A 25,071-nucleotide genomic window follows, 5' to 3' on the forward strand; every position below is an offset into this window, starting at 1 on the left:
GTCATTGATGGTTGCGATCCTTGATGCTTCAAACCTATAATCATCTCATTACTCTATTTCTAAGGGTTTCTAAAGATTGTTCTGAATTTCTTCATTAAAATTCTTTTCTTGGCATCTACATCTCTATTAGTATCAACTTTTAAGTATAGTACATTGTTAGAGCATATTTTGTATTGACAACACTGTTCAAATGGTACTTGTGTATTATACAGAACACATCCGAGAAGTGAAGCTAGATCAAGTCAAATGTCATCTCGTCATCGTTAATGGTTTCCATTGATCGATGCTAACGAGGCTGTTCCAAATTTATAATAAATTGCCAATGAGTTAGTAACCCCTTTGGGGTTAACTAGACTGGTAAGCAGTTTAACCATTTTTTACCACCTTCATACAGTCCAATTAGAAATTTCATCTAACCCTGTTTCACCCCTATTATTCAATCAACAATTAATATGATCCATTGCATAGTTATGCAAATGTTATACCTTTTTTCGCAAATTGAGTTAGTTTACGCAAATGTTATAACTTTCAACTTAAAACAATTCTGACTGTAGCATCCAATTCCTCATTCTTTAATTACCCGCGACGCACTCCTAAGCAAAATCCGTCTTGATTAAAGGCAATGGTCCAGAAAATGGGTATTGGTGAAAGAGTTGTTCCACACGATTATATGACATCCGGGGCAAAACTAGTATTTTTAAAAAGAGACCACCTTTGAATACACAAATCTAGTTTTGTATGTATTATTGTCTTATGGACTACCGTTGGTGGAAACCTCTCTGATTGGCCCAGAAAATAGGTGTTGCCTCAGAAATCTGTCTGGTAAGGCATGTACCGTTCATAGTAATAGCCCGTGGTAAGGAATATTACGCAATCACTTGTCGGATATATAGATGACTGCCCGTGGTAAGACATACTACGCAATCACATGTCGCGCTATTTGATGGCACACTACTATTCCACCTCCGATTACTTTCTACGAATAAAACGGACAATAGCCTCTAAATTTTTAATCGAATGAGCTCTTTTTGAAGTTTCTAGAACAACGCTCTCCATAAAAACCTAATATGCCCTCAGGGTATAACTTACAACCGTAGCCCTGAGGGCTGTTGGGGGGGGAGGGGTATCATACTAAAAGAAATAATTTCTGAACCCTTCAACTTAGTTCAACAAAATGGCTATATCAAAATGTTGATCGGAAGTGTTTGGAGAAATTATGTGCGTGGGGGGCTTTCGCCCTCCGATCGCTTTTGACTATTAAAAAGGGCACTAGCCCTCAAGATTCCCAATTGAACGACCCCTTTTTGAATTTTCTGCGACAACACTTTCTATTTTTGTGTTTGGGGAAATGGTGGGCATGAGACGGGGGTTAGTTGCCTTCCAATCTAGTTTGACTACTAAAAAGGCATCAGCCCTTTCAATTTGCAATCGAATGAGACCTTTTTGAAGTTTCTACGACATCGATTTTTATAAAAAACCTTATTCACCTCCAGGGCATATCTTACAACCCTTGCCTTGAGGGCTATGGGGGGAGTGTCATCATCAAGGACCTAATTACCGGACCTTTCAACTACATTGAACAAAATTTGCTATCTCAAAATTTTGATTGGATGTGTTTGGGGAAATGGTTGGGGTGAGAGGGGGGCTAGTTTCCATCCAATCACTTTTTACTATTAAAAAGGGAAGTAGCCGTTCAAACTACTAATAATATGAGCCCTTTTTGAAGTTTCTACGACAACACTCTCTATAAGAACCTTATATACCCCCAGGGCATAACTTACAACCCTTTCCCTGAAGGCTGTGGGGTGATTGCCGTCCTCAAAGACCTAATTTCCAGAACTTTCAACTACGTTGAACAAGATGGCTATCTCAAATTTTTGATTGGACGTGTTTGGTGAAATGGTGGGCATGAGAGGGGGTATTCTGCCCTCCAATCACTTTTGACTATTAAAAAGGGCACTAGCCCTTTCAATTTCCATTCAAATGAGCCCCTTTTGAAGTTTCTACGACAACGCTTTCTTTAAACCCCTTTTATGCCCCCAGGGCATAACTTACAACCCTTGGCCGGAGGGCTGTAGGGGGAGTGTCACCCTTAAAGACATAATTTCAGGACCTTTCCACTTGACTATCACGAACAAAATGACTATCTCAAAATTTTGATTGGATGTGTTTGAGTAAATGGTGGGTTTGAGAGGGTTGTTGTTTTCCTCCGATCACTTTCAATTATTAAAAAAGGCACAAGCCCTTCCAGTTTCCATTTGAATGAGCTTTTTTCGAAGTTCTTCGATAACTCCTTTGATACGAAGTGCCCTAGTCTAAACCAAAAAAAAATAAAACCAAAAATATTGCGCTGCCTATGATATAGTAAATGGACATAACCAGGATTATTTGTCTGTTAAGTCCCCCATGAAAATCAATAACTTTTTACGCATACTTCGCAAGGTGCTTAGGTTAGTTCCATACTCATTCAGACAAAAAGAAAAAAAAATATAATAATTTCATAGTCTCAGGTCTTATTGAATTGACCAATATAGGCTGCCAAATATAGACGCAATTTTTCCAATGCAATTTTAAAAAATGTTAAAACTACTCTATTTTGGGAAGGTTTGCAGATTTTAATTTTTCTTTTTTGACAAGAAGTAGGTAAAGTTTACTCGGTTTTTATGGTAATGTCAAAGTTTTCATTTAGTAGCCCTATACAAAATATTTTGCTTGGTCTACTGTTGACCAATATTATTCAGCCTTGAAGTCTGTTAAAAGGTGAATTTCCGTCTTCAAGCTTGTTTTTTTTATACAAACTGGAGAAAGGTTGCTAGTTTTGGCACAGAAAATTCAGAGCTTCACGACATCAGAGATTGAGATGAAAACTCAGATTTTCGACTTTCAGATCATGTTCTGTGATCCAAGATGTGAAACGCTGGATTCTTTAGGGTACCTTTCTAGAGACCTTAGGTACGTAACCCCTTCTCAACTTTTATTTTATTCAAAAAGTTATTATTTCCCTAAGAAATAATTTTAAGTTATCTGGAGAAGCTCCAAAGATAGAGCAATTTCAACATTTTTCTGAAGTCACAAGTAAGAAATGGCCCCAAACAAGCCATTTTCGGTGGCCGCATCTTGAAACAACAACTTTTTTCTGACAAAAATGAAATATAATAATATCTATTTTGTATGAATTTCAACGTATTTCAAATCAAATGCATTAGCTGGCAATAGTCCGCTTAAAGATATGCAAATGGCAGCCCAGATGGTAAAGGCTTTGCGTTTAGAAGTCAGAGCTTGCATTAGCTAGAGATTAAGCAAAAATTTCAACACAGTACAAGTTTTAAGGTTTTAATCTTGCCCGTTTCTTTTTTTCGTAATAAGCTACTTTGTAGCTGGAGACGTCACATAGAAGACATGATCCAAGATCTTTATTTGAATGAATACCATGTTCAAATACACTATCTAAATTTTAATATAAAGTAATTAAAGTAATTAATCATTTTATTATGAAATCATTTATGAAAACAAAATAATGGTACATAAAATTAATTGCTCAGTTTTGAATGGATTACAGAGACAATAGGTAGTGAAAATAGCATTTTTCTGACAGTTTGTTGATCTAATTCTATTGGCCGTCAAAAATCTACAAAAGCCAGCAGATGCTCGATTCACCAATAGGGGTTATCGACTCAACTATGTCGAATAATTTGGCTACATTTGTCGTGTTCCCTTTAAATTAACAATAACATCAAAGTAAAAACATTTTTTTGTCCCCTGGACCCATCTTAGGTCTGTTCGTATCTTAAAACTGTGATTTTTTTATGCCTATGAAGTTTTTAGGGCAGTATGCCACTATTGTCAGTGCTGCCACGTTGAACGGTAAAAATAAATAATAAGAACTAATTAGTTAAATCTTACAGCGCCTTTCGTTCTTAGAAATTCAAACATTCGCAATCTATTGATTCCCAAAGAAAACTAGACCTTTAAAAGAAAGCTAGACCTTCTCAAGTGTTTGGTTACATGGGTTTTTAGCTGAATTTTCGCTGTGTTTTTGCTGATTTTTCACTCACGTTTCTTTCTCTTTTTTTTTGTTTGGAACTGTCACAAGGAATGATTTATTTATTTCAAATTCATTTTTGAATGCATCGCAGGGTGTTAGCAATCCATTGGTTTCAACAGCATTTAATCATTATAACACATGAAAATGCTGGTGCAGATGGAAGATAATCATGAGTTGAATAAAAATTTCAAGTAATAAGCTATACTTACCCCACCTCCGCGTTTATTAGTTATGGAAATGTGGACGAATAGGGTTGTATTTTCTAGAGGTTCACCAAGATTTGAGAGCAGACGTACATGTCGATATCCTAAATAAATACAGAGTTATTTGTAGATGAAATAGAAAACTACTATTCTGACAAATAAGGGCGAGGGTGGCAATTGTGCATTTTGTGCTAATGATCCACGTATTTGTTCAGCTGGTGATAATCAATAAGATGTTAAATTAATTTACAAACAATTTTTAAAACAATGCATGGCATCTTGCGTGAACAGGCCTACTGCTAGAAAATAGCTGTTTTTTGCTAATTTAAAGATTCATGCAAATTTTCGCGAATCGGAGTGTTCCTTTTTTCTTTAAGGTTGGATAAACCTTCAGCTTTTCCAGGAGTTTAATAAAAGTAGTTTTCCTGCTACAGCCTTTTTGAACCTGTGCATTACCTCTAGGCAAACACTCGGGACTTCAAAGTGTATGGACACCGCAAATAATGAGAACCAGCAGCTTATAGCGAAAGATTCCTAGATTGTGTTCGACAAGACTAGGAGTGTGTCCGGACCCTAAACTATGGTAGTTAGATAGGGTTGATTACAGTTAAATCAACCGTAGTTCTTACACGGTCAGGATATTCAGAAAAAATTTTTGAGGCAGAATATTCAGGGGAACTTAAATGGGGTTCTTTTGAAATACGCTACGACCATCTTTGCGGAAAATTCTAAAATCCCTAAGGGTTGACTAAGTTCAAATCAACCGTAGTTCTGACAAGGTCAATATATTCAGGCAAAATTTTTCAAGGCAAAGTTTTCAGGGGAACTTGAACGGATTGTTTTTTAAATACCCTACGAGTATCGTTGGCGAAAATTCTAAAATCCCTTATAGAAATTCCCAATAAGCTGAAATGACTTTGCGTGGACTTTACTCAGTGTCCTAAGGCACGAAAATTCAACTGGAGGTCTGAGGTATAACTATCAGACTAGCTGTGTGTGACTGAGGAGGGTAAAAATCCTTCATTTTAGCTGCAGACAACTATTCAACTGTAGACAACTATATTTCATGGTCTGACTCCAGGCAATCCTCAGTCACTGTTTAGAATCTATATTATTTTTTGTTCAGTTGGTAGTAGGTTCACCTACTCTGTCATTTTCTTCAACATTTTTTAACATTCAAAAATGCTGTTTTTCATTAGTCTTCATCAAAACTACAAGAAATATCGCCACTTTTTTTCTTCGTTAGTATAAAACTCCCGTTTTAATAGCATTCCAGAAAGTTCCTTTTTTGGTCTACATGTTTGTATTCATGCATATAGGATGATGAAATCAAGCGTGCAGCATTGTGCTGAGGGGATGAAAAATCCCTTCTTGTTCCGGAGACAATAGTTCATTTTGAAAAATCATACTTTGTTTTGAAAACAAATACATTAAATGAGCTCCAACAGTACCCACGGAGCGTTGTTCTCCGAAAGAGGAACTCTGATTTAAAGGATGATTTCTGAGGGTTCTAATGACCCACCTCATATCATTGAATATGTTTGTTCTTCTTTCTATAGTTTGTTATTTTTTCTTGAATATATTTGTGTTTGTTGTTTTTAATCCGCAGTGTCTGTATTTATTTTAGGTAATAAATAAATAATAAAAATAATGTTTAAGGTAGTGCTAACTCTCGGATAATAGTAAAAACGAACAGAAATAAAAGTTTAAAAAGTAAAGAGTGACATTGGAACTGAGAATGAACAGAAATTCCTGCGTAGGCTATATGAGAAGATTCCAGTAGAGATGACCCTAAAGCTCGTGTCACCCACCCCTGCTGCAACCTACAACTTTTTTTAACACCAAATATGGGCATAGCCTCCCTAGGGGGAACACGTGGTTAATGGTGTCAATGACATCTTTTTTCCAAGGTCGATGTTGTTGTTGTTGTAAGTGCACGCTCTCAGCGAATGTCAAGGTCAATTTATTTGTTGTTGTTGTAAGTGCACGCTCTCAGCGAATGTCAAGGTCGATTTATTTGTTGTTGTTGTTGTAAGTGCACGCTCTCAGCGAATGTCAAGGTGTCCAGAAATAGGAAACACTATTTGTTGTTGTTGTTGTTTTGGGCACGCTCGAGACGAATGTTATGAGTTTCCAGAAACAGAAAACAGCATTTGTTGTTGTTTTGGACATGTACATGCTCGAGGCGAATGTCATGGTGTCCAAAAATAGGAAACAGCATTTGTTGTTGTTGTTGTTGTTGCTCAAGGTAAATGTTATGAGTTTCCAGGAAACCGTTAGATCACGTGTTTCCTTCTCAGCCAATCAGAGGGCTTGCTTACATAACAATTCGCCCTTGAGATTTCGTATATAACGGGCATGCAATGTAATTAAATTATCAGAAAGTATTTTGACATAGTTGATCTAACAATGGATAAATTTGATGAATTAGAAGCCATGCCAACTTCAATTTGGAATGTAAGTACATTTTCATTTTTTATTTTCAAAATAAGATTATTTTCCTTGGTCACCCTCCAGTATATTCAGGTAAATCCCCTCCCCCCTCCCACTCTAATACAAACATCACTATACAATCTTTATACTCGATAGAAAACATAAAATATTTTCTTTTACCCTCAAAACCAAACCCCCCCCCCCTCACTATTTTACAAAAAAATTCTCTCAAAAAGAAATAATTATCATTTCTTTAAATTTATGAAATTTTATGTTTTCTATATCCTAGCTAAAAGCGACCATTGACTTCCGTCACTGTTGTTATTAACCCGCTCTGGTTTTGACATAATGCTCTACGCCAGGTTAAAATTAGCTGTCACCCTTTTCCATTCGTGTTTACGAACGAGGCGGTCAAGTCAAAAGGAACTGTTCTTCCATCAAAATTAAAACGCTATGATGCAATAATTAGGCGCAGACGCAAAGCGCTATTTTGGAGAAGTGAAATGGATTATTTTCAAATTAAGGTCTAACAATATATTTAGGATATTATGTAAAAGGGGGGGGAGAGGGGGCAATGCCATCGCTTCTAACAGCTTCGTTGTAAGTAAATTATATAAAAGGGAGAGGGAGGGGAGAGGGGCAGTGCCTCAAGTCTATCGCCATCATTGTAAAATGAAAACAAACTGCGCAATGCTGATATGCAAGGCTAGAAAGAAAAGTCTTTTAGGAGTTGCATGAAGCTTATATTACGTGTAAATTGAATAGCATTTTAACCTATGTTTGCAAAATTTAAGTCTAAAGGCCACTGGGTTAACAATCATTTATCTAATTTAAAGCCTATAGACTACTGATTGTCATGATTTATTTTTTTACAAGTTTTCTGATAAAAACGTTTGATTTCTAAGCCTAATATATTTCTCGCGAAATTTTTACTTTTTGCTTTGCTGAAAAAGGGTGGAGGAGAGGGCTTCTTTGAGATAAATGCTTTTCTAGACAAATTATGTCTGACAATAAATTCTGTAGAAGGAGGTACTAACTTTCTTTCTGTAAAAAAAAGGGACATATTATTTTGATACTAATTTTTTCTCTTCTTTTTAGGGCCAATTATGCAGAATTTGTTGCCCCTCCAGCTTTAAAGAGAGCTAGGGGTACTGCAAAGAGCGAAGATTACACGACTCCTGCATCAAACAAAGCGCGAGATGACGAGACCGCCCGATCAGTGCCACCCCCAATGCAGTCCAGTCGAAAACCGAAAAGACCGTGGGCCGCAAGGCTGGAGAACCCCACTATACAAGCCATCGACATCAATACTGCATCTATGCAAGCCCCTCTTATTCGAGCCTCAATGCCACCTCATCAAGTGCAGCCATCTGTGCAAGCCCTTGGCTCGACTACACAAGTCACAGGTCCTGTACAAGTCGCAGCCCAATCTGCGCAAGAAATTAATGACATTGCTTGCACATCCACGCTCCTTGGACCTCTCATAGCTGACCCATCAACACTAGGTCAGGAGGTTACCCTCCAGCATGCACTACCTGGACCTTCGGGCACCCAAGCCCAGACGGATTATGCAAATGTAAGCATTTTTTCCTACCTATCTATTTCTTCCAATGTTTTTTCTTTTTCACTATTTTTCAACCCGATATAAACTTATCGCAGCGAGACATTAACCCCTCACCCCACTATTACCTATCTAAATGTAATTTTTTTGCAAAAAAACCGCTCCTCTTTTATCTAATCTTTGCTATTTTCTCTGTTGCTATAGCTTCGATATCTCATAAGCGAATAATTTGAGGTAATTTCTAGACAATTAATAATCACCGCCTTTGAAACTCAAAATGCTATTTTTTCTAATATTTACTATTTTCTCTGTTGCTATCTCTTCGCCGCCATCTCATAAGCGAATATTTTTAGGTACCTTTGAAACTCTGTGAATGCTTTTTTTTTCACATAGTTTTAAGAGAGAGATTATTCCATCTGTCACATATCAGCGTCTTAATTTGCACTGAGCCTTACATCGTGCCAAAGATTTTAGCAAGGGGAAAGCGAGTTAACGGTTCTCGGCATTTTGAAATTCAATCTTGGAAATTGGAACACTCGCGCGGATTACAATAATTAAACTCATGAGTTCACTGAATCTGTATGGAATTAGAAAGAAATATTTCAAATTTTGACGGGCATTATGTAAACGGGGGCTGGGAGCCGTGGGAAGTGCTGCGGGGTGTGCCACGGGGTGAGCTACGGGCCCGACAAGCGTCGCAGGGATGCGTCTCAAGGATGCGCCAGGGCCAGGAAAGCTCCGCAAGGATGCGCTGCGGGCCCGAAAAGCGCCGCAAAAAAAAACAAAACAAAAAAAACAGCATGGTTGATTTGAAAATAAACGAGCAAATTGCCGCCTTCTATGTAAAGCGATGTTTTAGATTGTAAATATCTTAAGCTGGAACTTTCAGTTGAATTAACCAAATGCTATTAAGCATGTGTTAAGCAATAATAATCCAAATTTTAACAGTAGGGATGATTTGAACACTTTGAATATAAGCTATTTTCCATTTATGGGTTGGTTCATTGGAACCTTACTCACCATTAAGTGAAGAAGAGGAACAACGCATTGAAGGGGCAATGGAGTTTCAAGACAATTCAGCTATCAATGACTGGCATGGTATCATTAATTCTATTGAAGTACCATCTAATATTGATGAGATTATAGAAAACTTTTTCAATGTAGAACCTAGAATAGTTGAGCAAGGTAATGTTCCTGAGGTGGACTTGAGTCCAAATACTTTACAAATTTTAGAGGATTTTACAGGGAACCCTCCTCCCACCGATTACCTACTTCCACTTCAAACAACTGAAGTGGAACATTCGCCAAATATTGTTGAACAACTTGGGGGAGGGGGTACGACTTTTCCAGACTTTTAATTATCCAATACAATTTTAAATAATATAGTTGTTTTCACTGCAACGTTTGGGGATCCTTTTAATTCACTTATGGGGGGAAATTTTGTTTTTGATCCCGTAGAAAGGGTGCATGCCTATGTAGATAAAATTCGTGCACGTCTCGGGTAGCAGATTAAGGTGGGGGGGGGGAGGGATTCAATTAAGGTTTCTATTGTTTTAAAGGTTTTTTATTTAAATGAGGGGGAAAACGAAGTTTATTATCATTATATACATTCCGAGATGCGCGTAATTTATCCAAATTTAGAAAATTTTGTGGGTGCTTTCATGGATTGGGTAGATCAAATTATTGCGCATCTTGAGAACTATAACGAAAATGGGAGTGGGTCTGTAGTTTTATTTATTGAAAATTTAAGCGTAAATATTTTTAAATTTAAGAAAGATTTTATTTTAAGAGGGGGGGGGCTAGGTCTGAGAGTGATACTATTTTAAATTATAATCCAGATCTAGAGGGTTGTAAAGGTGTCCAGAAGATTTGTTTTGAAACAGGTCAAATGTGTTTCAAGTATGCTGTCCTCATATCACCATACGAGCCTCTAGCACCTGACCCTACCAAGACGAATTTAGATCATTGGGCTGAACATGGGAAGGAAGGGTCCGATTTTCCCATTTTAGATTTTTCTTAGATTTCTGCTTAGAAGGAAAATACCTAGTAACTCTTAGATCCCTTGATATGTTTGAAAAGGCCAATGTCCACTTAAATATTGGCGCTACTGTGGTTCAGTGCGGAACAGAATTTGAAGATTGGGCTTGCCCTAAAAAGAAGGGGGTGGTTTTCCCCGTAAGGAGCACGTCAGTTGATTTGGACAAACATTGGGTTTGGTCTCTATACACACCACCTAGTGAACGGAAATCAATTGGCCATTTTAATCCGATTACAGATATGAGTAGAGTTCTGAGGGAGGGTAAGAAAAGGGGGAGCGTTTCTACTGTCCAACATGCCTCTCTAGATTTTGGACTGAATTAAAGTTGTAAAATCACATGAAGAATTGTAGACGGCATGGCTATCAGAAAGTGGAAACGGTTTCAGGGGATAGGGCCATTTTACGCTTTAAAAATTTCCAAAACACCCTCCTCCAATGCAACAAAATATCTTTAGACTGTGAAGCTAAGCTGGTGGAGGTGAATGACCCCCCATTTCCAAACAGAATCAAAGAACACCAAGCCATTGCAGTGTCTTATACACCAGCGCAAAGAGACAGTTCTAACATCATGCGCGTGTTAGAAATAGTTGAGACATTGGACGAGGACGAGTGCATGGTAAAGGCGCTGACCAAACTAATTGGCACGGCTAATGGCACTATTTCTCCTTTGAGAAATACACTTTATCCAATGGTATTGTCTGCAGCGGATTGTCTCGCGATTAAAAATCAAAAGTCTTTTGGGTTTTTAAGGGGGAGTTTGTAGCGGGGGATACGGGGACTAAAGGCAACCGAGGGGGACGGGGCAAAGGCAGATACCATTACCACGTATGGCGGGAAATATCATCGGGGGGTAGTAATTTTAGGGGGGTAGCGCATCAATCGTGTAACTTAAACGTTAGACAACAGTTTTTTATCCCAGTTTTTATTCACAACTCTAATTATGACTTAAAATTTATTTTACCAGCACTGGCACGTATGCACAGGGAGGGAGGGGGAGTAGACAGTCCATGGGTAAATAATTCATTTACCTATAACATTATTCCCAAATCGGCCGAGAAGTTGTTTCTTCTCGAACTGAAATGGCATGTGGTGGATAATGGACGCACGTGCTGGAATAAAATCAGGTTTTTAGATTCCTTTAGTTTTTTTCCCTAGGCATTGAGTCAATTGATTCAAGTGCAGAAAAGCGACAATTTTGATAGCTTTCCCTTGCTTAAACAGCACTTTCCAGACAGTGAAATGTATGACTTATTAACCAGCAAAGGTGTATACGCATATGATTATTACTGTTCTGGTGCTCGCTCAAGCGAGTTGAAAATACCTCCAATTGAAGCTTTTTACAATTCACTGACCAACAGTGAATGTACAGCAGAGGAGTATGAGTTTGCCAAGAAGGTGTGGTCCAAGGGGAATTGTAAAAATGGGTGGGAGTATTGTAGACTGTACTTGACCAGTGACGTTTCAACTCTGTTGGATATAGTCTGTAAAAACACAGACCAAATCTATTCAGAGTTCGGGTTAGATATAGGCTATTATTTTTCTACACTCCATTCAGTGATAGATTTAATTTTAAAAATTAGCAGGGAGGAAATAGGCCTAATAAGCGACATAGATCAACACCTTTTTGTAGAACATTCAATGAGGGGAGGATATATTTTTCACAGAGACCGCGTCTTATCAACCGATCCGAGCGGACAAAGCACCGGTGCAAAGTCAAATGCAGTGTTCTTGGACATGAACTCATTGTACTCCTCGGCAATGTCTCACTACTCTTTGCCGTGTGGGAACTATCAATGGCTTGAGAATCCTTGTGAGTTCCCCGACATTACCACCGTCGAGGACAACGGGCCACAAGGATGGTTCTTTGAAATTGACGGGCACATTCCCCTGGCGCTTCACGATTCCGTCGAAGATTTTGTTTTTCCCTGTATCAATCGACCAGTGAGCAGGGACTCGCTGAGCCCCTACAATCGATCATTGGTTGAGGTTATGGGGATTTACTGGACTCCCTCCAAACAGAAACTGATTGCTGATTTGGACCCTAAGGAGAATATCGTTGTTCACCATGTGCTTTTGCACTGGATGGTGAACAATGGTTTCAAAATCACCAAAATACACAGGGTCCTGCAGTTCAATCAGCGACCATACTTGAAAACGTTTATCGATACTTTTGTCGATAAACGCTCTAGGGCAAACTCAAAGGTGGAGAAGGAAATGTACAAGCTCATCCTAAATTCAGCGTTTGGCAAAATGTGTGAAAGCGTACGTAACAGATCTCGCTGCGACGTCGTGACTGACCCTCTAGAGTGTGCACGAACTATTGCCGATCCCAATTTTACATCGTTCACGAGCATAGAGGCTGGCATGGTTCTTCTACACAGGCCAAAGCGAAATGTGGTACTGAACAAGAATTTAGCAGGCGGCAGTTCAGTACTAGAAATTTCGAAAAAGCTCATTGTGTCGTTCTTTTACAATGTGTGCAAGGTGCACTGGCCACGGGAGGGGGAGGTTCAAGTTTACTATGGGGATACAGATTCTCTGCTGTTAAAGGTAAATGAGACCGACCATTTATTGGGTGATTTAGAAAAGGTGGAACACATCAGCTTACACTTGGATTTCACCAACTAGAACCCGTCACTTTACCCCAAGTTGATGAAATTCCAAGCCCCCAGCCAGCTCTTAATGTTAAAATCAGACAAGGGGCGAGATTTGATATCCGGGGGGGTGTTCCCGGGCCCCAAAGTTTATTGCGTTGAAACTCATGGTGGGGATGAAAAGAAGGCGTGTAAAGGGGTGCCTACACATTTTGTAAAGAGCAATTTCAACATGAGGGTGTACATAGACTGTGTAGAAAGTAGCCTAGTGCCGAGAGCACAAGTGCTTGCAATTCGCTGTCTACAGTATAGAAATTATACTGTGAGAATGGAAAAGAATGCAATGTCATGTATATCTGACAAAGTCTATGTGCTCAAGAATGGTGTGAGTGTCCTGCCTCATGACCACTATCGTATTTCAGACCGAGTTGAATGCATAGACTATCGTAATCAACTTGGTCTGGTTAAATTAACCAAATCTGACTAACCAACTAACCACCACCACTGACCCAACCACTAACCTGTAGCAGTGACGACAACTATTGTTTTCACCTCCGCAGCCCCCGGGGGATGGGGGGGGCCCTTCCCGCGGCCGGCTCCCCGGGGGGGGGGGGGGTCCCGCCGGCGGCCGGCCGTCGGCCCCGCGGCCCTGGGGGGTGGGGGGACTCCTATTTTTAAATTCATAATGTTCAACTGTGCTAGTTCATGTTCCAAGTGTATTTTGTTGTTGTACAGAAAAATGTTTAAAGACAATAATTGATGTTGATGGACAAAAGTGTTGTACAGAAAAGTGTTATTGCTATTGATGTATAAAAGTGTTGTACAGAAAAGTGTTATTCATGTTGATGGACAAAAGTGTTTATTTATAAATTGTTATCATTGTTCATGTTGAACAAATAGAGTTTTCATGTTGACAATGAAATTTTTTCAGGTTCTTGTTGAACAAGTGTTATCATTTTTCATGTTGAACAAATATTTGTTTTCATAGTGTCGTAATAAATGCTGCCATGAAATATTGTTTTTGTTGTTCTTGAATAGATAGATCTATGGGGAAGTTACTACTTATTCATTGAACACATATGATTTATAGTTAGTTGTAGCCCGACTATTGTCAGCATCATGTGTCAATTTAAAACACCCTTCAGATCATTTCTGTGCGGGCCCTCAATGTCGGTGAAAACAACACTTTTAGCCAAAATAATTGAAAATTGCGATAAAAGGTTTTTGGAAAAGCCGAAAAAAATCTACTATTGCTATAGTATTTGACAGGAGTCCTATGATAAAATAAAAGCTATTGCTTCAACCATACCAATACAATTCATACGAGGACTTGATGTTTTCAATAGTATTGAACCGAACTAGTGGCTGAGTATTGATTATTTTGCTGAATCCATTGAACAGTTCTCACAGGAAATGTAACGATTGTTCACTGTCCGATCTCATCATGAACACATTTCCATAACCCTGGTTCTACACAATCTGTTTCATCAGAGCAAATGTATGCGAACCCTTGCTTTGAATTGCACCATTTATATTATCTATCGAGTCGTTCGTGATTCTAGCTCGCTATTAAATCTCAATAAACAGATATACCCCGGCGCCCCAAAATTTCGGTTGTCATCGTACACTCAGGCGACTAGCAAGCCCTACGGGTACATTTTGCTGGATCTTAATCAGAGCACGCCCGAGGATCTACGCGTAGTCACCGACATTTTCGACAATGAAATTACAGTATATCTTCCGGTGAACAGTAGAAAGGGCTATTAGTTGCCATTATGACACTGAAGAAACTACATGAACAACGACATTTATTTTCCGTTTTAAGCACTTCAAAACCGTTGCTTAGGAAGGCTATACTCAAACACGGTGTTGACAATGATTTCATTAATCTAATATCTGAACTTTGTTTAAATTTAACTGAGGGCAATTTTCAACTGCCATAAGGTTTTATACAACAGAAAAAACAACATGGTTCCACTGTAGGCGCCTTGGCTTTTAAAAAAATGGGAAACAATTTTAAAAGAAAACGGCTCCTTCAAGCGGGCGGTAGCTTTTTCACACTTTTACTGCCAATAATTGCAGGACTTATAAACAGTTTTCTCGAGAGAATGGTTAAGCTATAGACCCTAAAACCCTAAGAACTCGTCCTCTCACCTATTGAACATTTATACGACATTCAAAACCAAATCATTAGTGACGAGAAAATTACCAATGGCAAAAAAACTTCTTCAACTCTAAGATGATTTACGACGCACGGAGAAGCATTAAACTTATCGTGAGAGACCCGCCACCGATCCCTCTAAACAGGAAACATCTCCTCGAGATTCCGCAGCAGCATAAACGGAGAAAGAATTGAATTCGATTCTAACAAAAATTGGGAACCTAGTGGCAGTGAACTATTATGAGCAGATTAACAGAGTACTAGCTTTTCTTTTTTTGAAAACTGGTGAACAAGTTGAAGTTGACAGCAGAGCAACGCAAATCATAAGTGAGGAGAAAGGTTCTAATTCAGTTTATCTAGTTTGTGAGGGGTCAGCGAATCGTAAAGAGCTTCTAGTCTTCGAAAATAATCTATACACCTTTTTAAGTGTATCAAACTTTCCCAAAAGTCTTATTGGCAATAAGCAAATTCTAAAGAAAATAAGAGAATATAGTCCACCAACAACGCCAACACCATTTAAAAAAGAAAAAGAAGATTCAATATTTGAAAATAATACCACTACTGATTTTACAACACCAGTGGATGCCAGTCAAAAGGGACGACGAATTGATTCACCTTCCAGTTTGCAAAAGGGGAGTGGGCATTACACTAAATGCTTGCGGTCAAAACAGATGAAGTTCTGAAAGGTGTCTATGAAAATATTTGCGAAGCGGGAAGTTTAAGTTCTCTCAAAACTCTTTCCAGAGTTGTCTCCGGCACCACATTGAAAAATGCAAAAGAGTATCTAGAGAATGAACCGAGTTAAACGCTACATCGGAATCATAGACTTTGCAGTAAACAATATCAACAAACTAAAGCCTTTTTCCCTCTGCATATAATGCAAATGGATCCTAAAAGCTGTGAAGTAAAGTTGTGGGTGAAAAGGATGGGTACTTCAACTTGGAAAATAGTTTTAGAAGGGACATTAAGAAAGGAACTTGCTCAGAAATGCCTTTTGAAAAGTATTGCTTGGTGTTGGCGCATTCAAAAAGCTGTAAAGTAAAGTTGTGTGTGAAAAGGATGGGTACTTCAATTTGTAAAATGGGTTTAGGAGGGACATTGAGAAAGTAACTTGCTCTGAAATGGTCTTTAAAAAGTATTTCTTGGTGTTGAGGTATCCTAAAAGCTGTAGAGTTTAGTTTTGGGTGAAAAAGATAAGTACTTCAACTTGTAAAATGGGTTTAGAAGGGACATTAAGACAGTAACTTTTTCTGAAATGGCCTTTGAAACGTATTTCTTGATGTTGAGGTATCCTAAAAGCTGTAAAGTATAGTTTTGGATGAAAAAGATAAGTACTTCAACTTGCAAAATGGGTTTAGGAGGGACATTAAGAAAGTAACTTGCTCTGAACTGGTCTTTGAAAAGTATTCCTTGGTGTTGAGGTATCCTAAAAGCTGTAAAGTGTAGTTTTGGGTGAAAAGGATAAGTACTTCAACTTGTAAAATGGGTTTAGGAGGGACATTAAGAAAGTAACTTGCTCTGAAATGGCATTTGAAAAGTAATTCTTGGTGTTGAGGTATCCTAAAAGCTGTAAAGTATAGGTTTGGGTGAAAAAGATAAGTAATTCAAGTTGTAAAATGGGTTTAGGAGCGACACTAAGAAAGTAACTTGCTCTGAAATGGTCTTTGAAAAGTATTTCTTGGTGTTGAGGTATCCTAAAAGCTATAAAGTATAGTTTTGGGTGAAAAAGATAAGTACTTCAACTTGTAAAATGGGTTTTGAAGGGACATTCAGAAAGGAACTTGCTCTGAAATGCCTTTTGAAAAGTATTTCTTGGTGTTGAGGTATCCAAAAGCTGTAAAGTAAAGTTGTGTTGAAAAAGATAAGTACTTCAACTTGTAAAATTGGTTTAGGAAGGACATTAAGAAAAAAAGTTGCTCTTAAATGTAATTGAAAAGTATTTCTTTGTGTTGGGGCATCCAAACAAGCTGTAATGTAAAGTTTTGGTGAAACTGATAAGTACTTCAAATTGTAAAATGGGTTTAGAAGGGTCATTAAGAGCATAACTTGCTCTGAAATGCCTTTTGAAAAGTATTTCTTGGTGTTGAGGTATCCAAAAAGCTGTAAAGTAAAGTTGTGGGTGAAAAGGATGAATGCTTCAACTTGTAAAATGGGTTTTGAAGGGACATTAAGAAAGAAACTTGCTCTGAAATGCCTTTTGAAAAGTATTTCTTGGTGTTGAGGTATCCAAAAACTGTAATGTAAAGTTGTGTTGAAAAAGATAAGTACTTCAACTTGTAAAATTGGTTTAGGAAGGACATTAAGAAAAAAAGTTGCTCTGAAATGCCTTTGAAAAGTATTTTTTGGTTTTGAGGTATCCAAAAAAGCTGCAATGTAACGTTGTGGTGAAAAAAATGAGTATTTCAACTTGTAACATGGGTTTAGAAGGGACATTAAGAAATGAACTTGCTCTGAAATGCCTTTTGAAAAGTATTTATTGGTGTTGAGGTATCCAAAAAGCTGTAATGTAAAGTTCTGGGTGAAAAGGATTGATGCTTCAACTTGTAAAATGGGGTTAGAAGGGACACTAAGAAAGGAACTTGCTCTGAAATGCCTTTTGAAAAGTATTTCTTGGTGTTGAGGTATCCAAAAAACTGTAATGTAAAGTTGTGGGTGAAAAGGATGGGTACTTCAAGTTGGAAAATAGGTTTAGAAGGGACATTAAGAAAGGAACATGCTCTGAAAAGCCTTTTGAAAAGTATTTCTTGGTGTTGAGGTATCCAAAAAGCTGTAATGTAAAGTTGGGGGGGGGGTGAAGAGGATGGGTACTTCAACTTGTAAAATGGGTTTAGAAGAGACATTAAGAAAGGAACTTGCTCTGAAATGCCCTTTTAAAAGTATTGCTTGGTGTTGAGATATCCAAAAAGCTGTAATGTAAAGTTGTGGGTGAAAAGGATGGATGCTTCAACTTGGAAATTGTGTTTAGAAGTGTCATTAAGAAAGGAACTTGCTCTGAAATGTCTTTTGAAAAGTATTTCTTGGTGTTGAGGTATACAAAAAGCTGTAATGTAAAGTTGTGGGTGAAAAGGATGGATGCTTCAACTTGTAAAATGAGTTTAGGAGGGACATTAAGAAAAGAACTGGTTCTGAAATGTCATTTGAAAAGTATTGCTTGGTGTTGGAGCATTCAAAAGCTGTAAAGTAAAATTGTGGGTGAGAAGGATGGGTACTTCAAGTTGGAAAATAGGTTTAGAAGGGACATTAAGAAAATAACTTGTTCTGAAATGCCTTTTGAAAAGTATTGCTTGGTGTTGTGGCCTTCAATAGCTGTAAAGTAATGTTGTGGGTGAAAAGAATGGGTACTTCAACTTGTAAAATGGGTTTAGGAGGGACATTAAGAAAAGAACTGGTTCTGAAATGTCATTTGAAAAGTATTGCTTGGTGTTGTAGCATTCAAAAGCTGTAAAGTAAAGTTGTGGGTGAGAAGGATGGGTACTTCAAGTTGGAAAATAGGTTTAGAAGGGACATTAAGAAAATAACTTGTTCTGAAATGCCTTTTGAAAAGTATTGCTTGGAGTTGGGGCATTCAAAACGCTGTAAAATAAAGTTGTGGGTGAAAAGGATGGGAACTTCAACTTGTAAAATGGGGTTAGGAGGGATATTAAGAGAGGAACTGGTTCTGAAATGCCATTTGAAAAGTATTGCTTGGTGTTGTAGCATTCAAAAGCTGTAAAGTAAAGTTGTGGGTGAGAAAGATGGGTACTTCAAGTTGGAAAATAGGTTTAGAAGGGACATTAAGAAAATAACTTGTTCTGAAATGCCTTTTGAAAAGTATTGCTTCGTGTTGTGGCATTCAAAAAGCTGTAAAGTAATGTTGTGGGTGAAAAGGATGGGTACTTCAACTTATAAAATGGGTTTAGGAGGGATATTAAGAAAAGAACTTGTTCTGAAATGCGGTTGAAAAGTATTGCTTGATGTTGGAGCATTCAAAAATCAGTATAGTAAAGTTGTGGGTGTAAAGGATGGGCACTTCAATTTGTAAAATGGGTTTAGGAAGGACAATAAGAAAAGAAGTTGATCTGAAATGACTTTGAAAAGTATTGCTTGGTGTTGGAGCATTCAAAAATCAGTATAGTAAAGTTGTGGGTGAAAGGGATGGGTACTTCAACTTGTAAAATGGGTTTAGCATGGACATTAAGAAAATAACTTGTTCTGAAAAGATATAATAAAGCCATAAAAAGTATTAGAAAATCGGGGCTCAGGGGCCTTTGGGGTGCTGGGGTCCTTTGGGGGTCTGGGGGGGCCCTTTAGGGCCGGGTGATCCTTTGGGGCCTGGGGAGGGCCTTTGGGGGTCTGGGGAGGGCCTTTGGGGGTCCGGGGGGCCCTTTGGGAGCCGGGTGGTCTTTTGGGAGCTCGGTGGACCTGTGGGGACCGGGGGCTTCCTTCGGGGTTGGGGGGGGGTATGAGGAGCCTTTGGGGTTGGGGTAGAGGACCTCACGACACTGTTAAAATACAACTTGTGTATTATAAGGACCACAGAGTTTTACCCTCAAATTCTCTTCTAAAATCATCTTTTAAATCATCTTTTAAAATGTCTCTAACTGTTTCGCCGAAATAATTCCCTGAAATAATAATTTGTTCTGAAAAGATATAATAAAGCCTTAAAAAAGTATTAAAATGGAGGCTCTGGAGCCTTTGGGGCGCCGGGGGCCCTTTGGGAGCCCGGGCGACCTTTGTGGATGGGTGGCTTCCTTCGGGGTTGGGGTGGGGGGATTGGAACCCTTTGGGGTTGTGGTAGGGGACCCTATAACACTGTTCAAATGGAACTTGTGTATTATAACGACCACAGAGTTTCACCCTCAAATCCTCTTCTAAAATCATCTTTTAAATCATCTTTTAAAATGTCTCTAACTGTTTCGCCGAAATAATTCCATAACCTGTCTAAAACGATTTCGCCCAAATAATCCCTAAACGTAATTTCAGCGTGTTCCATTTGTTTTTGGCATCTCTGCGCTGACGCATTTCAAATTACAAAGAAACCTGATTCCCACGCTAAGATCAAAACATTCGCTCGGAAACGATTCTCTTTAGAAACAACAAATTAATTCCCCTTTGAAACAACAAATTAATTCCCCTTTCATGCCAATCAATCATGACATCAGCTGTCATGTATGATCTAAACTTTGCCTCGGAAACATTCTCTTTGGAAATACATCAAAGACATTAATTAACTTGACGTCATCTGTCAGACACTATTAAACTTTGCCCGGAAACAATTTGATTAATGAATGACAGCACAGGTGTTCCATGTCATTGACACACTTTGATTACGCAATCAATTTCTCAGAAATCCATCTCCCCTAGGGACTCTATGCCCATATATGGAGTCCCGTTTGTGCTGGTACCCCCCTTCTACTGATTCCCCCCTCTCTTTTGACCCTCCCCCCAAGCCTTGAGAACGAATGCTAAAACACAAGGGCTATTGAAAAAAGGATATAAAACTCAAGAACAGAAAAGGTTATTGTTGCAAATTTGCTTCATACAATAAAATTTTCAGTTCAATCGTTTCAAAGGTAATGGGTAACTAAAAGACTTGAAAATACCCAATAGCTTAATTTGTTGCACTAGGAAGTACTTCCGGTAAATCACTGTTAAACTTTAGTGTAAAGAGCGGAGGTTTAAAGAGGGGCAGATATTTTATATACGGAATAATTTTTGCACGTTTTAAGTCTTAAAATGGCTCTTTAGTTAAATTTGAAAAAAAAATGTTTTAATGATACACATGTTTCTTTTGGGCCTCAGGCGCCAGGATTTGCCCAATCTCCCTTTCTTTTTGATGGTCTAAAGATTACTAAGTATTATTGCTTAATATTACTAAATATTAAACAGTATAAATATAATAGAAAATATAAACACTTGGTCTACAGTATTAAAATTTGTATACATTTTTCTATGCATAAAATCGTTTAAGAATCCATCACCTTCTCACTTAAAAATTATAAATGTACATAATTTTAAACAAACCGATTGTATATTTTCTGTCGTGAAATAGAAAGACAATACAAGGGTGATAAAAAAAGAGGAAGGTCCTTCCCCACTAAAGTCCAAGGCAATAGACAAAAATCAACCGAGATACTTATTGTATGAAAGACACCAGAAGAATCGCTCCAATTTTTAAGACTAAGATTGTGTTCCCGAAAAATGAAAGGATACACCGAGTTTCCGCAAGCTACATGGCAAATGTGAATTTAAAAAGCACTGGATAAGTGAACAGTTTGTACGACCAAAATAAGAGAAAATTTAGCGATACATTGAATGACGTAAAAACCAATTTGTTCCGGTGATGATATTAACTGACGCTTGTTTTGTTGTGCATATTTTAGTACAAAAATTTGTTTTTTCCTTATTATTCAGATTCACAACCAGTAACAAAGGATTTCTGTTTCATTACAACTAGAAAAATAGGATGAAAAGCTTCAGCTAATACGAACGAAACTCAGCTAAAATCACTGAAAATCAACTATACGAGGTGATAATGAATCAGCCACCATTTTCAAGAAAAGAATGCCTTGGACATCACAACCCTTCGGCATCAATATGGTTACTGCTCGGATCATCGTTGCTTTTCAGTATTCAGAGTTTTTTCCAGCATCTGTAATTGTTTTGGTCATTGAAGCTTAAATTGAGTGATTTTTGTTTACTTGATAAAGTGATATAAGCAATAACTTTGAGCAATTAGTAACCATCTAATCTAATAGAGTTAGAAGTATCCCCTATTTGTAATATAATTTGCTGATTTACGCTTTCGTGGGATGGGGGCTAGCTACAATCCATATTTTGTTTATTTAGAAAGTGCAGGAGAAATTTTAATTTCTGTTCAAATAAACTCTCTTCCGATCTTCTAGGACTTCGATACGATCATCCATAAGGAAAACAAAAAGCAAACAAACAAACAAAAGCAAATAAACACGCGTCCGTGATCTTTCTTCTGGCAAGATAACACGAAACTCCACGTTTGCGTAGAAAGGAACTTGAAACCTGTACAGCAGGATTTCCTGATATGTGTAATCTGATGATATAAGTTTCATTAAAATCGCTTAATTTTTTTGGGGTGTTTATCCCCTGATTCAAAGATCGGGCAAGTTTTCTCTTGCTCGTAGCATTTGATGGGTAACATCAAACTTGATGAATTTAGTCTATTTAGAATCAGCATAAAAAGCCAGTTCTTTTGATATATTAATTGTTATCACGATTCCTAGTTTTTAGAGTTTCAATTACTATTCAGCTGAGTCGCTCCTTTTTTAAAGTTCGCTACCACGAAGGGTTTGGCAGAATCTGTGATCGCATCATTGAGGAATGAACACATTTTAATGAAAAAAATACAATGAAACGAATGTATTGAAATGAATGCAAAGGTAGTCGTTTAAATAACATAGAAACTAGAAAATATTGCTGAATATTTAAGCCATTTATTCAGTCATTTTTATGGGCAACGTTATGCCAAACAAAGCTATGCCCAAACTATCCAAATGTTATCAATTATTTGATCATACATCTCGAATATAAGGTCAACGCATACTTATTCGATACTCAAACTCTTCACCGAAACAAGTAAGAGCTGCTCGATCTGCTATGATCTATTCATTGCCATGTTTACAGTCATCCCAAAGGGAATATTGGAAATCTTTCCTAACTCAAATCTTAACCTTTTAAATGGTTACATTCGTCAAAACAAATGGGTCAAAAGGGCATTTTTTTTGGCACTCTTTGGAGAAATTGATTTCTAAATCACCCCCTCCCCCGATTTAGCACACCAAACGACTTTCTATACGGTCGAGGTCACATCGTATGTATTTTCTCTTGGCTGGCATAATTACATGATTCCTATAAGGAAAGAGACAGGAAATCGATACGAAAAATAAATCTTAAAGAAGACAAAAATATCTTAAATGTGGAAACATTAGATACGTGTTTGATGGAGTTTCTGTTAAGATGGTTACAGCAAATAGTTGTTCAGAATATAATAAAAATAAATTAATTTACTTTTGAATTGGTTTATTTGTAGTTGGTTTACTGTAACAACTAAAACACTAAACAAAAATTGTAACAAACAAAAACAATCATATAAAACCCTGATTTTTCAGGTATGAATAGACATATGAGGGAACTGGGGGGGGGGCAAACAATATTTTCAGTTTGATGTCCTTGGTACTTTAACTGGAAGTTTACAGTCCCTTATCTTGAAAATTAATAAAAAATAATTTTTTCCATGGGTAGCATTTATTGTGTGTCCCACGCCCCTTGCTCCCTGGTTTCACCAGGGTACAGGGAAGATGTAGGAATAGTTGTAGAAGCAAATAAGGCCTCATTTGAAAGTCAATACTAATACACTTTATGCTTTTCTAAAATGGTGTTGATAGGCTGGCTCTCATGGGCCATTGATATTCAGGGATTGCATTCATTCAAACTTTTAATTGGTCAGTCCATTCAATTAGGAACCTGCCAGCCAACCAATCAATTTTGAGAGAATACAGTTTCAAATGTCAAAATAAGTGGTTTGTTCCAGTTTCTTTATTGATTCTTTTCTTTTTTCTTTTTTTTTAATTTCAAATTAAATTAGCCTCCTCCAAAGTTTATATGACCAAACCTTCTCAAAAACCTTATACGCCCCAGGGGTATAACTAACAACCCTTGTCCCCATGCTCTGGGGGGGGGTGTCAACTCTGGAGGTATGACTATATGATCTTTGAACTATTTTGAAGAAAAATGTCTATCTTCAAATTTCAATCGGATGCATTTTGTGAAAAATAGGACATGTAGGGCTTGTTGCCCTCCGATCACTTTGACTCTTAAAAAGGACACTAGAACTTTCAATTTTGAATCGAATAGGCTCCTTTCGAAGTTTCTACGACAACTCCTTCTATACGAAGTGTCTTGGATACACAGTGCCCACTTCCTCGTTACTTACGCAGAGCTATTGCGCTGCCTATGATTTAATAAAAAATTCTTTTTTAATCATACACAGGAGCCTTTTGAGGCTCAGGTGCCAGGATTTTCCCACTTCCCTTTCTTATTCGATTATCCTGATTGTAAGAAACGTGCTGTTTATCCTCGTGACCTTGGTCTTTAGAAAGTAGAATAGAAAACATAAACATTGGCCTTTAGTATTCAAATTTGTATTCATTTTTCTATGCAGAAATATCCTTAAGAATCCATCATCTTTTTACTTGAAAAATTCTAAATATGCATAATTGTAAACAAACCGCTTGTATTTTTTCTATCATAAAAATAGAAAGACGATACAAGGGTTATAAAAAAAGAGGAAAATCCTTCCCCATTAAAGCCCAGGAAACGGGCCAAAATCAAACGAGAAGATTGTTGTACGAATTATAAAAAACACAAGAAGCACCCTTCAAATAGTTTTGGCTAAGATTACGTTCCCAAAAATGAAAGAGTACCTCAAGTGTCTGAGAACTGTATGACAAATTATAATATAAAAAGCAGAGAAAAGTATTTCTGCCTAAGTAAAGAGCGAAGTCACTTCGGTGTCTTGCCATTTTGTATGAATGGGGTGGTCCGAAAAACTTTGGAGGAGACTCATTCAACTGAGAACTGGAAATTTTAGTGCCCTTTGTAAGACTTGAAAGTGATTGGAGGGCAGCCAGCCCCCTCTCGTGCATTTTTTTCCACCAAGCCCCCTTAACCCAAAGGACATTCGATCAAATTTTGAGACAAAAAATATCCTCTCAATCAATTTAAAGACACCCATATCCAAGATTTTAACGACACCGTGGAAGACACACCTTCAGGATTCCTAAGACACCCTGGATTCTGGAAGACACCCCCCCCCAGGATTCCTACGACACCCTGTTTCAAGCGGCCGATAGGTGTGTGTTACGTCATAGGGTTGTATTCTAAGAGATGCAGGTTCATGTTATATCACATGGAATGTTTAGTTATGCAAATGTTACGTAATAGGACTGTTAGAGTCCATTAATTAAGCGGGGAAACCCTGCATATAACTGAGGAGGAGCACACGTGGGTGTTACACAATGGC

At 37.8% G+C, this 25,071-nt stretch overlaps 1 protein-coding gene across 3 annotated transcripts in view; it reads right to left on the reverse strand.

The window, feature by feature from the left end:
- LOC148942667 (inactive phospholipase C-like protein 1) overlaps window positions 1-25,071 on the reverse strand; it is a 440,344-nt gene that overhangs the window by 35,661 nt on the left and 379,612 nt on the right. For all 3 annotated transcript variants that reach the window (XR_016143118.1, XM_089102764.1, XM_089102765.1), the window contains exon 16: window positions 4,255-4,352. Coding sequence is in view for 2 of the 3 variants with exons in the window: in XM_089102764.1 (XP_088958890.1) it covers window positions 4,255-4,352 (98 nt within the window). In the remaining variant the exon portion in view is untranslated. The remainder of the gene's footprint in view (window positions 1-4,254; window positions 4,353-25,071) is intronic.

The sequence above is a fragment of the Artemia sp. Qi Xiang Cuo genome, chromosome 16 (assembly GCF_049724085.1).
Source record: "Artemia sp. Qi Xiang Cuo chromosome 16, ASM4972408v1, whole genome shotgun sequence".
Taxonomy (NCBI): Eukaryota; Metazoa; Arthropoda; class Branchiopoda; order Anostraca; family Artemiidae; genus Artemia; species Artemia sp. Qi Xiang Cuo.